General features: G+C 42.7%; 1 protein-coding gene across 1 annotated transcript in view; it reads right to left on the bottom strand.

Annotated features, from left to right (window-relative positions):
• The window catches only part of SDK1 (sidekick cell adhesion molecule 1), a 657,393-nt gene that overhangs the window by 124,488 nt on the left and 520,362 nt on the right, over positions 1-12,543 (bottom strand). The window contains 3 exon segments of the mRNA XM_030578466.1: positions 5,590-5,688; positions 8,488-8,680; positions 10,279-10,394. Coding sequence (XP_030434326.1) covers positions 5,590-5,688; positions 8,488-8,680; positions 10,279-10,394 — 408 coding nt within the window.

Genomic DNA, 12,543 nt, shown 5'->3' with positions numbered 1-12,543 from the left:
TCTATTGGAACCAGCCTGTTAAATATTTTCCTTTTATCTCTTCTATACCTATTTGCTTTCCAGGAACTTCCTAAAGTTTCTACAGCCTGATTTGTTCAATTTTGTCTCTGAATGTGTTTGTTCTCCTCCTTGTTCCCTTTGCTTGCTCTGCCCCTTCCTACACCTATCACAATTTTATTCTCCCTTAAGCCCATTTGAACCTTACTGTGTTAGCCCCTGTGATTTGGCACAGGGCAAAAAAATACATGCAGCTCTTGAAATCAAAGGGAACGGATGCGATTCAAATGAGTATAAGAAAGGAACCCCTCTGATTGTACTGGGCACACACTGGCAAGGGAAAGGCAGGCCTTCTAACCACGTGCCTTCCTCAACATCTTCCAGTGCTGAACTTGGACAACTCACATTGTTTTCAGTGGTAACAACATAAGTGATGAATACGTACAAGTTGAAATAACAAAATGTGCAGTGATTTTAATCAGAAGTGTTTACTTCAGAGAAGCAACATGATCTAGCAAATTAGACACTGAAGGAGGAACCAGGAATTCCTGGACGCTAATCCTGGATCAGCGATTTAAATACACAGTGCCTGAGTTTCCCACATCAGTAAAATGGGAATGATAATAATCTACTTATATCTCAGAGGTGTTGTGGGGTTTCATTAATGTTAATGAAGCGAGCAGTATTATTTCCCAGAGAGATCATACTTTGTGTAGCACAGATGGTTATTGAAAAAAAAAATCATAGTGGGTGGGTGTGGTTCTGTGGCTGGCAATGTGCAGGAGATCAGACTAGATGATCACAATGGCCTCTTCTGACCTTCAAGTCTATGAGTATGCAGACTTTGAACAAGGGGTCTATTGACCGATTAATAAAGGGTGAAGGTCACAGCAACCACAGAGTAAGAGCAAGGCTCTCCCCACTCTTGCTGCCCAGTGTTGGGGTTATGGGCAGTGTGAGCTCACAGGGAACCTCTTCATCCCTCGTACACCTCAGAGGAGAGCACTCTGTGTTGTTCCAAATAGACCAGTATGGGGGATGGGGCATGGGGGGGGGTTGGGAGGTGAACCAGGGAAACTGCAACTATGCAGGATCTTGTGACTCAAAATGCCTGCACGTGGGCACTCTTAGCCTAGAAGCTGCCAAAGGGCAGTTCACAGCTGGGGTAGTGGTCAGACAGGAGTTGCACTGCAGAGCTATAATCTTCCCATGATTTGTGGAGAGGGCTGATATTTTCTCCATTCCTGCTTAGCATCCTGATTATTGAGGCTGTGTGTGGGGAAGGGGGAATTTCACCCATAATGCACAAACAAAATAAAAGATTTTTGAAGATTTTTTTTTAAAACTAAAAGATAAATAAGGTATTTGCAATGTTTTTCCTATCCATCTGTGCCCAAAGGACAAGTGACAATATCCTGTCCTAAGTTAAACAATGTGAACTTTCCTCTGCTGAGGCAGTATGTTTAGGAGCAGCTTTGGCTAATCACCAGATTTTGAGGATTCACCTCTGTACATATTAGGGGTTGCCCATCACTACTCCAAAGCCATACTGTATTTCGAAAGAGATCCAGTTTTGCTGCATATCAGGTATGTGCAATTGATGCTTTTATTTACTGAAAAGAGAGTCTCCAGGAAAAATACACCAAGATGTACCATTTACAATGTCAATCTAGAGCAAAAACAGAGGCAGCAATTCAAATAATAAAATGATTAGAGTCTATCCATATAAAAACACAAATCAAAATACATACACACACACAAATAAAGCCTAGTGAAACCAGGCAAGATAAAAACAAACACACAGCAATGAAGGAAAGGAACTCCAAATACAGTATCCAAAAGCCATAGCACTTATGCACCAGTGACTGACAGATGGGCAGAACTTTGGGACGTGTGGCTGGAAAAAATGCCCTCTCTGGTTTACAGACATAATCTATGCCGGGGATTTGGGCAGTGGAGTCCAATGGGTCTGGGCAGCAATTGTTTCATCTGGTTTGAGTGTAAGCGAGAAGACAAAAGGTAACACAGAGTTTTCCTTATGCTTTGGCACTACACCATCTCCCTAAACTGCTGCCTAACCAAAACAACCACCAGAGGAGTTTCAGAAATAATTTTCTGTTGATCTGGAGTAAATTCTCTACAAGAGACCAGTACACCCAATCACAAACTGTCCATCTACATCCAGGCTCTCATAAATCAGAGTTTACTGAGGGAGAGAGGAAGATACTGAAATTTACAGTCAGAGCAATGGGCAGTTTAGCAGAGCAGGCTGGCTGCCTACCTTGCAATGCCCCCTGTGTTTTCCTCTCATTCCATGCACTATAATTAAAAGGGAATCATAGTAAATGACATCAATGAGTAGAAGTGATGAAGCAGTGGCTTTCTAAGCACTCTTACATCTCCAAGCAGCACTGTATAAAAGGCCTTGAGCTATTCAGGGAAATGAATGGTTTTGCCATCCCTTTCTCCCAGCCTTAACATAATGTATACCACTGAAAGGGGAACTTATAAACCTTGACTGGCATGTTTTCTCCTGCCTGTATTTCCTCATAAACAATAGTGCTTTTTTTCAGTTCTTTTCTTCTAAAACAATTTACCCTGTATATGAAAACAGCCCATCATCTCGCTCCATCAGGTTTCCAAATCATTCTGGGAGATGGCAGCTTGTTTCCAGCAGAGCAGTTCTGAAGTAGCAAATGTATTGTGATCTGCTATGCAGAGGGCAGATTGCTAATTGCAATGTTAATTTGGAGGGAATTGTCAAAGCAACACTGAAACCATTCATAGTAATAATAATATTATCTTATATTTGTATAGCACCTTTCACCTCAAAGGAACCCAGAATGCTTTATAAACTTAAACATAGTTAGCATGTTATGCTAGATATTACAGTGATGACAGCAAAATAAACGACAGGCTACATCGGATTAGTAAACATACAACCAGGAATCATTCCCCTGTCCCAATATCAAAATGCACTCACCTTTGGGATAGAATAGGGCAGCTGTTTGAAATAATCCCCACTATTACAGAAGCATTTATGATAGGAACTAAAGAAGAATCTCATATCTACTCCAGAGTACTGGAGCAATTAGATAAACTGAACATAGCTACTCAAAGTGGCGAAAGTGGCTGAGCCTTATGAGAGGTGAGGAGATTACAGTTGAAAATGATATGGCTAATGTGTTTCATTACACATTTAATTTTTATACTTCACTTGAATTCATGTATACAACTGAATACATGTAACTGGAGAAAATATTTATCTTTAAAGTTTATCCTGCCCCAGGCCCCCGCTGTTGCCACCAACCGGACTTTTAACGGCCCTGTCAGCAGTACCGACTGGAACTGCCAGGGTCCTTTTCTTGGCCGTGTATCTCTGTTGAAAACCCGACATGTGTCAAACCTATCTACAGTCCCCACTGACTTCAGTGGGACCTGATTGCGCTTAGCAGCTCTGAATACCAGGCCACTTATTTGGGTGTTTAAATGTGGATTCAGGCAGGACCGGCGCTAGGGTTTCTCACGCCCTAGGCACATGGCCATTTCGCAGCCCCCCGCGCTGATGCTGTGGCTCTGGTGGAGCTGCCGCAGTCATTCCTGCGGAGGGTCTCTTGGTCCGTGGTTCCGGTGGAGCTGCCGCAGGCATGCCTGTGGGCGGTCCACCAGAGCCGCGCGAGCAGCCGACCGTCCGCAGGCATGACTGCGGCAGCTCCACCGGAGCCGTGGACCAACAGACCCTCTGCAGGCATGCCTGCGGCAGGTCAAACGGAGCCGCCTGCCACCCCCCCGGCAAAATGCCACCCCCCCAAATAATCCTGGAGCCCTAGGCAATTGCCTAGGCTGCCTAAATGGTAGCGCAGGCCCTGGATTCAGGTGCCTAATTTTAGGCATCCAAGTTTGAAGATTTTGGCCAGATTTATCGAATGGATACAAATCTGCTTTCTGCAACCATCAGTTTTTGTCCCAAGATCACTGAGATCAAGGCATGATTTCTCTGAGCAACACTTCAGAAGAGCTGCCTCTGTTCAGAGCCATCCGAATGTGGTAGGCATGCCCAATATAATACAAAATTATAAAAAAAACTTGAAATTGAAATGAAATGTTCCAATTGTGTCAAAACAAAAAGTTTCATTGACCTAAAACAATTTTTTTAAAAAATATTCTTTTGTGGAGATGTCATGAATCTGTCCATGATACAGTGCCTCTTTTAGGAGCTCTGTCGGGAGCACATGGTGAGAGTCCAAATACTCCCACTCCAGCGGGTGCAGGAAAGGTATGTCCTTTTAGCGGGCCAGCATTCAACCCGCCAGGCAAAGCCTCTTGGCTGTCTCCTCCCCTCTCAGGAGAAACAACAAAACAGCCTGCAGTAAGCAAACAAGGTCAAGTAGAAGTATAAAGGAAAAGAACAGGGAAAAGCCCCAGAGGCAGCTCCCTTCAGGATATGGGCCTTTCCTACGTCACAGGGTCCTGGGAGCATTACAATCTCCTTCAGCATTTACTGGGTTGTCAATGCAAGTCTCAGTCTTTCCCCCATGTTAGCTCAAGAGATCCATACCTCCTTCAGAAAGGGCAGAGGCTCTATTGGCTTTCCACCCTCTTTTTGAGACTGGAAAAGCTCAACATCCTGTTCCTTTCCCAGGATTCCCCCTTCTGAGTGGAGCCCCCTTCTTTTAACTCCTGCTCCAGTCCTGGCATAATTTGCCAATGCGGAGCAGCAGGGCCACTCCAGCCCAAAGCAGCCTTATCCCCTTCCATGCAAGTGTAGGGTTTATATACCCTGTCACAGGAGAATTTTGACATTTTCAGGCTTTTTCAAAATTGGAATGAAGCCAAATTTTGAAAATTCATACTCCTTTTAGAAACAGACCTGCCGTCCTCTACATGTTTTGTTTTCTAAGGCTTTCCATCTGATGACAATATTACCGATGTGGATAAGTTGCATGAACTTCCCCAGGTATGTATTCCCCTTGACAGAAAAATGAGTGGCGTCTGTCCCAACCAAACTGATGTACAGTATATGGATACATTGCAGGAAAGGGTGAAGTAGCATGTGAATATGAAATCTGCGCTGTTATAATATATTCTATATTTAGCAACAATGTTCAAGTCTTTCTGTCAAAGGACCCATAGCCAGACTGCTTGATCAGAGTGCGAAGGACTCTAACTTGTTATTTCGTCTTAATTGTAACCTCTTAGCACTCCCAATCAGGATTTCCCAGCTGCAAATTCAGCATCAGGAGGTCCTGATCCTTAGCACCAAGGGTCAAACAGAGTCTCAGAGAGTTTCAGAAATCTATTAACACAGGTGGAACTGGCGGGAGATTTAACAAGCTTGAAGACTCTGTGGAGAGTTGATTTCTAATACAGAGTGCCCACAATTTTCAGTGGCCATAATCATGGACTGGTGATAACAGGACCTGTGCCTTCTGTAACATGCCCTAGTTGACATTTCAATTACCCTAAAGAGGAAGTGGGAAACGTACATTCTTGGTAGGCAGCTCTCTCTAAATGTTCTATTATCCAGCCATTTTTTTCACTGCAACAATACATTCCAACACCTTATTTTAAAGGATAACATCTGATACTTGCCTGTAATTATACCATTTTTCTCTATAGGTTCCTGCCAGCTGACCTTGAGAGACGTGTCCAGAATCTCAGTGAAACTCAGGTGTCCCACAGCTCCTGGCTCTGGCAATAGAAAGAGAAATCTGTTAACAGGAGATCCCCATTTACTTTGGATATGATTCATGCGGCAAGGTTAGCACTGAAGAAATAAAACACTGAGCCAGGGCCATGGGAAACCAGCAGGAGACATCTGTAAGAGCTGCAGGGGAGAGGGGGAATGCAAGGTGTTAAGAATCAATCTGGCTATCATCACACAAATTATTTTATCCAGTCCTCATCTTCACTGTGCAGAGAACTAAAAAGAGGCAGCAGGAGATTTACACACACCTTGTTCTCTGTCTCTCTTCTTGGTGTAACCTAATTAGAACAATCAGGCTAGCTGGATCCTGAAAAACAACTGTGTTTGCTGTTCTCCCTCAACAATATCATGCAGACCATAGCCTTTTCTTGTGCCTTTGCAGGGACTGAGTTTTCAGGCCTTGTATCTGCAGAAACAGCATCAGCAGAATTCCCATTTGGGCAGGGTCTTTTAACGTCACAAATCAGGATCTGTGTTATCCAATCAGCACTTGGATAAACTCTTGCAAAACAGCTCTAAAAAATCTCCAGTATAATGGTAGCTGTCTTCTGTAAAGTGTATACAACTTTGTGAAACTTTTAAAGGATTTTTATGGTGTAGCTCAAGGGTTCTTGAAATGTTCAGTTCCCTGGTGTGCAATGAGACTATAAAGTGGAATGACTGTCAAGAATACACCATCCTCCCTCAATTTTGATCTTCAAGGAAGACAACCTGATTGATTTTTGATTCAACTTGCTGTTCTCTCTTCAATCAATGCACTGGAAAAGGGAGCTTTTGGCTTACTTTATATTCACTGTGCTTTTTGTTATCTGGATTCCTGCCCAAAAATGCTGTCCTCCAGCTCTGCTGACACTATTTGGCAATTTCTGGGCTACAAATCTGTATTTTATTTCCTCTTCACTTTTGTGCAGTTTCTCATTCCCTTCCCGCTATGAAAAAAGAAAGCCTGCTAGTAGGCTGGCTATAGCCGCATTTGCAACTGTGCAGTCCCAGAGAGGGAAACCTCTGAGACTGTTCTCCAGTAGCCAGCAGTCAAAGCATTATAGAAAAAACTGCTACTCTGGTACAAATCTCAGGAATATGTAACAATAGTAAGTATGCAGTATTCAGGAGCGGGTATCTATATCCCTAGCCTCGATCTCCCTATCCACAAAGTTACCATCCAATATGCTGCTGCAGTTACAGTCCAATTTTAATTTTGTTGTATAATTCTGAAAAGATAGCATGGGTCACATTAAGCCACCAAAGGCTATGTCTCATTGGATGTCAGTTCACGCTTGTTCTACAATTGATCAGCAAATAAATTCTTTTGCAAAATCACCAAGCATTGTAAAGAAAGGCAGAAAGTAACCCAACTGTGAGCAGGGGTCTGGAAGGATCATGTTCTCTTTAGATTTAAAGTCTGCATTTTTCTTCACCATGCAGGTGTGTCCAGTGAAATATGAAATGAAATCCACATAAATAAACCAAGCTGTAGTCCTGGAGCCATATTAAGGATTTGGTGTCCCCTCTGAAGGCACAGACCATACAATATGTACAAATATCCTAACACTAGGTCTCCTTTTAACCATTGCAACTCCAAGGAAATTAATTTCTGAAGAGTCTTTAAAAAGTCATACCACCTATTCAGTATTAGCCAAATACAAAAACTGTTCTTTCCACCTTGTCTTCCAGCTTTAATGCTTCAATAAACACATATGAGGTTAAATTATTGGCTCATGGATTCCTGATGGTAATAGTGCTGTTTCAGTGATCTGCTAATGTTTTTAAGTTCTAGCAGCAGGAAATCTGCTCTTTGAGCACAGAGATATCACACTTCCTAGCACCCGGAGGAGATGGACTATGAATGAGAAAATCTCTGGATAAATAGCTTGTTTCTTTTATGTTCTTTCAACACTCTCTCATGGACAACTGGTCCAGCATTTGAAGTCTTACTTCTTGATCAGACTCTTCTTTGCAGGAACAATGACTAACCAACAGTTATTAAGACAAAACAATATTTCTAAAACCACTAGCTAACCTGCATACATTAAGCAGTTTTTTCTAACTTACTTTTAAATTTAGGGCTGTCAGTACAGTGCTCAGTGAGGGGAAGAGGATTAAAAGCACTGCCTAGAGCTAAGATTAGTGATACAGACAATTGTGCAAGCCTCCTTCACACAGCTTTGCCACTGCAATTTAATCTTGACCTGCAACAATTCCCCCCCACCCCTCCAGACATATTAATCCTAAACCTCTCTTGAATAGACACCTTCGCATAAACCAAATTGGGCTCAGATGTATGGGTTTTGAGACCCAGCAAATAATCTCTGCACTGAACTACCAGAGACATTTTCATCTCTTGGCACAGATTTGAGCCTGGTTTGGCAGACAGGATCAGAATAATGAACTCACCTTCCAAATACATGAAGATAAAATATTTGTATAAAACATTTGCAGCATGCAAATAAAGTAATTACATTTTCAATGTACTTACTGACAAAAAAACCTCACATCCGGTGCCTAAATTTAGGCTTCTAAATCCATATTTGGGTATTTAAATATTTTAATTTCTAGTGGCCCGATTTTCTAAATTGCCAAGCAATTGCAGTTCCCATTGATTTCAGTGGGTGCTACAGGTGCTCAGCACCTCTGAAAATCAGGTCACTTTCTTTTATGTGAATAAATATGGATTTAGGCAGCCTAATCTTAGGAATCAAGATTTGAAAATTTTGGCCATCACCTTTAGCAGAACTGTTTTCAGGCACTGCCGGTGATTTCTGGGTGGACCTCGCTATACTCACTATCTTCATGAGTGCACAGCAGCTCTGGTGGGCTTTGTGGTCCATCCCCTGGTGTGGTGAAACATAGAACTGATGTGTAATAAGCAGTGAATTTCTTCAAGTTGGTAATGCAGCCACTGTGAACTCCATGAAAATCAGGAGCAATGGTGACCACAGTCACAGACTCTGGTGCAGCTACTGGCCATGCCAGGAGCTGGAATAGAGAAAATTTAAATATAGATTAACATTCATTAAAAGTTGTTTCTATTCGCAATACACTTCATTGCCAAAACCTTGTTAGTCCAATTACAAAAAACAATACACTGAAAACAATTGTAAACTCTATCATTGTGCAACTTGAGAAAATCCTGTTACTGGGTTCACTGGATGGGTTTGTACATTGCTATCAACTCCTGAGAGAGAATAAAAGGCATATTTTAAAAGTAAATAGCCACAGTTTTTCCAAGATGGGTGCCAAAAGTTAGGTTACTATATCCATATTTAAGCACTTAAAGTAACCTATTGATAGACTCATAGACTTTAAAGTCAGAAGGGACCATCGTGATCATCTAATCTGACCTCCTGTAGATTACAGGCCATAGAACCTTACCCACCAACTCCTGCAATAGACTCATAACCTCTGGCTGAGTTTCTGAAGTCCTCAAACTGTGGTTTAAAGACTTCAAGTTACAGAGAATTCACCATTTGCACTAGTTTAAACCTGCAAGTGAGCCATGCTGCAGAGGAAGGTGAAAACCACCCAGTATCTCTGCCAATCTGACCTAAAGGAAAATTCCTTCCTGACCCCAAACATGGTGATCAGTCAGATGCTGAGCATGCGGGCAAGACTCACCAGGCAGACACCTGGGAAAGAATTCTCTGTAATAACTCAGAGCCCTCCCCATCTAGTGTCCTGTCTCTGGCAGTTGGGGATTTTTGCTACTAGCAGTCACTGATGGACCACATGCCATCATAGGTAGTCCCATCATACCATCCCTTCCATAAATTTATCAAGCTCAGTCTTGAAGCCAGTTAGGTTTTTTCCCCACTGCTCTCCTTGGAACGCTGTTTCTCAGCTTCCCTCCTCTGATGGTTAGAAACCTTTGCCTAATTTCAAGCCTAAAATTGTTAATGGTCAATTTTCTTGTGTCCACATTGGCACTTAAATAACCCCTGTCCCTCCCAGGTATTTATTCTTCTGATATATCTGCAGAAAGCAATCCTATCTCCTCTCAGACTTCTTTTGGTTAAGCTTAACAAGCCAAGCTCTTTGACTCTCCTTTCATAAGGTAGGTTTTCCAGCCCAGAAAGTTGGAATTAAGTGTGTTACGTGCTTCTGATTGAAACAAAAGAGAAAATCTAAAATATGGGAAACTGAAAAAAAAAATTTTCAGGTGAAATCCTGTCCCCACTGAAGTCAGTGGGTATTTTGCCTTAGAGTACATAGAAATATAGGGGTTGTCTTTCAAAGGCACAAAGGTCATTTATGCTCCCAATTCCCATTGACTGTCCAAGTCATTGGGCACCTTACTCCCATTTATGCCTTTGAAAATCTCTACCCCAGCATCAAATGAATTGGGATTTGCAACCGATCAAATGTTCCTGTCCTCAGTGAGAGCTTACGTAGTCAACAGACGTTATGTTAGCTGTGACAACAGCTTACTTAGTTTAACGTAAGCTTCCTTCTGATGTAAGATATTGTCTCTGATGATATACAGCAGGGCTCTGGAGAGATGTGGAATTCTCCAATCTGGCCCAAGGAAAGTTATATACCAAAAAAGTTAGACTGCCTTGATCCAAAAGTTGGTTTACCTTGTATCCCTGATTGATACCATTGATAAATTGCTGTGGTGGAGGATTCCATAGGAACTGAATGGTCGTGGAGTTCACAGCTTCAGCTTGCACATTCTGTGGTGGAGCTGTAGGCACTGTTCAAAGTTAGCAGGGAAAATAGATTGAGGTCGGGGTGGAATGACGGGGAGGAGAAGAAGAGATGAATTTAGAAACCTTTAGTTGCCATTCATGATTCACAGAAAATAACAACAGTGCTGAGAAAAGGGATGTATGATTTATGATTGTGGTGCCCAGCAGTGACTTAAAGGGAAAGGTAATTGGGTTATTTCTCATTTTCTAGTGAAGATTCCTTTAATGGGTAAAGGGAGGGGATGAAATAGTTCTTGTGGCTTATTATTCCACTGATGAGCTTCTCCTAGAGACTCGAGACAGAAGCTTAGATGATGATAGGTGAATACATCTCTTTCAATTATCCATGGCTGTAAGGGCAATCAATGGTTTCACCAAGAAATTCCCTAAGCCCTTTAAAATCAAACAAGCTCTCTAAGTAGACAAGCAAAGAAATAATGTGAACATATAGGAATTCTAATTGAGGAATCATAATACGGTGACTGCCTCTGTATATCATTTACTGTTCTGAAAAATACATGATGAAGAAATCTCCTGTGGAATACAGATTATCCCCTGGAATAAAATAATTTTTTTTCATTTGCTTTTTCCATCCTATTATGGTATTTATTCACACAATACATGCATACTTAACCAAGATGTGCCCAAACCCATTGAAAGTTAGCAAAAATAATATATGTCACAAATAATAGATGTTTTCAGAGACCTATCCATTGGTGGCCATGTTTTTTTATATTCCATAAAGGGAGGAATTCTCCACCACTATTTTTGATGCTTTAAAAGTACTGTTTTCATTACATTCAAATGGGAATTTTCTAGTGAAAATTAATAACCTGAGTCTGAGAAATGTCCCCAATTCCCACTAAGTCCAATGAGAGTTGTGGTTGCTCCCTGCTTTTCAAAATCACGTCATAAGCAAGACAAGCCACCAGGTGGTTTGAAAACGCACAAACGATTATTTGTTCACCAGAAGCTACGCTCGGTGGAGATAGAAAACATTAGCGGAAACTGACCCACTCCAAACTACTAAAACTCACAATCAGCTAACTATGGGCCCTACAAAGGAAAATTAGGGTATAAACCAAGCATTTAAGGAATGATATTATAAAATTACTCAAGTATCACTCTTCTGTTTAGTCTTATGTCACTGAAATTCCTTGATGACTATATGACCTGAAATTTCTGTTACATGTTTACTACCTTTTTTCACTCTTCTATCTACACTGTAACTGTATGTCACCAGAATTCTATACCCGTAAACTGACTTCTGATGTCATTACTCATGGATTATACATAATCAGCAAGTTTGGGGTCAGAATGTATGCAGAGGTGCTCTAAATTACCACTGAAAGGAGAACATTATTCCTACCATATATTAGAATCCCCAGTATGCATTATAAGGCTCACAATGTTATCTCTTGCCAATATAAAGTTCTTATGGTTTAGAGCAGGGGCGGGCAAACTTTTTGGCCTGAGGGCCGCATTGGGTTTAGGAAATTGTACAGAGGGCTGGTTAGGGGAGGAGGTCACGGCCCAGCCCCCACCTCTTATCTGCCCCCCCCCAGGGACCCCTGCCCTATCCACCCCCCTACTCCCTGTCTCCTGACTGCCCCTGAAACCTCCACCTCTGACTGCACCCCCCCACCGCCCCATCCAACCTCTCCTCTCATTCCTGACTGCCCCTCTGGGGCACCTTCACCCATTCAACCTCCTGCTCCTCCCCCAACCAACCTGACCCCCTGACCACCCCTTGAACTTCAATGGCCTCTATCCAACTCCCCATTCCCTGCCCCCTTACCATGCTGCCTGGAACACCAGTGGCTGGTGGTGCTACAGCCGCACTGCCCGGCTGGAGCCAGCCATCCCGTTGCCACTGCACAGCACAGAGCACCGGGTCAGGCCGGGCTCTGCAGCTGTGCTGCTGTAGGAGAGCGCAGCCCACAGCCCAGAGCACTGCGCCAGCGGTGCAGTGAGCTGAGGCTGCGGAGGAGGGGGGACAGTAGGAGAGAGGCCAGGGGCTAGCCTCTCAGGCCAGGAGCTCAGGGGCCGGGAAGGAGGATCCCATGGGCTGGATGTGTCTCGCGGGCTGCAGTTTGCCCACCTCTGATTTAGAGATTCAGGAGAATGTTTTGATAGCATGACAGCTGTATAATA

The sequence above is a fragment of the Gopherus evgoodei genome, chromosome 10 (genome assembly GCF_007399415.2).
Source record: "Gopherus evgoodei ecotype Sinaloan lineage chromosome 10, rGopEvg1_v1.p, whole genome shotgun sequence".
In the NCBI taxonomy this organism is placed as follows: domain Eukaryota; kingdom Metazoa; phylum Chordata; order Testudines; family Testudinidae; genus Gopherus; species Gopherus evgoodei.
The sequence above is the reverse complement of the archived record's forward strand: the minus strand, read 5'-3'. Positions and strand labels throughout refer to the sequence as shown.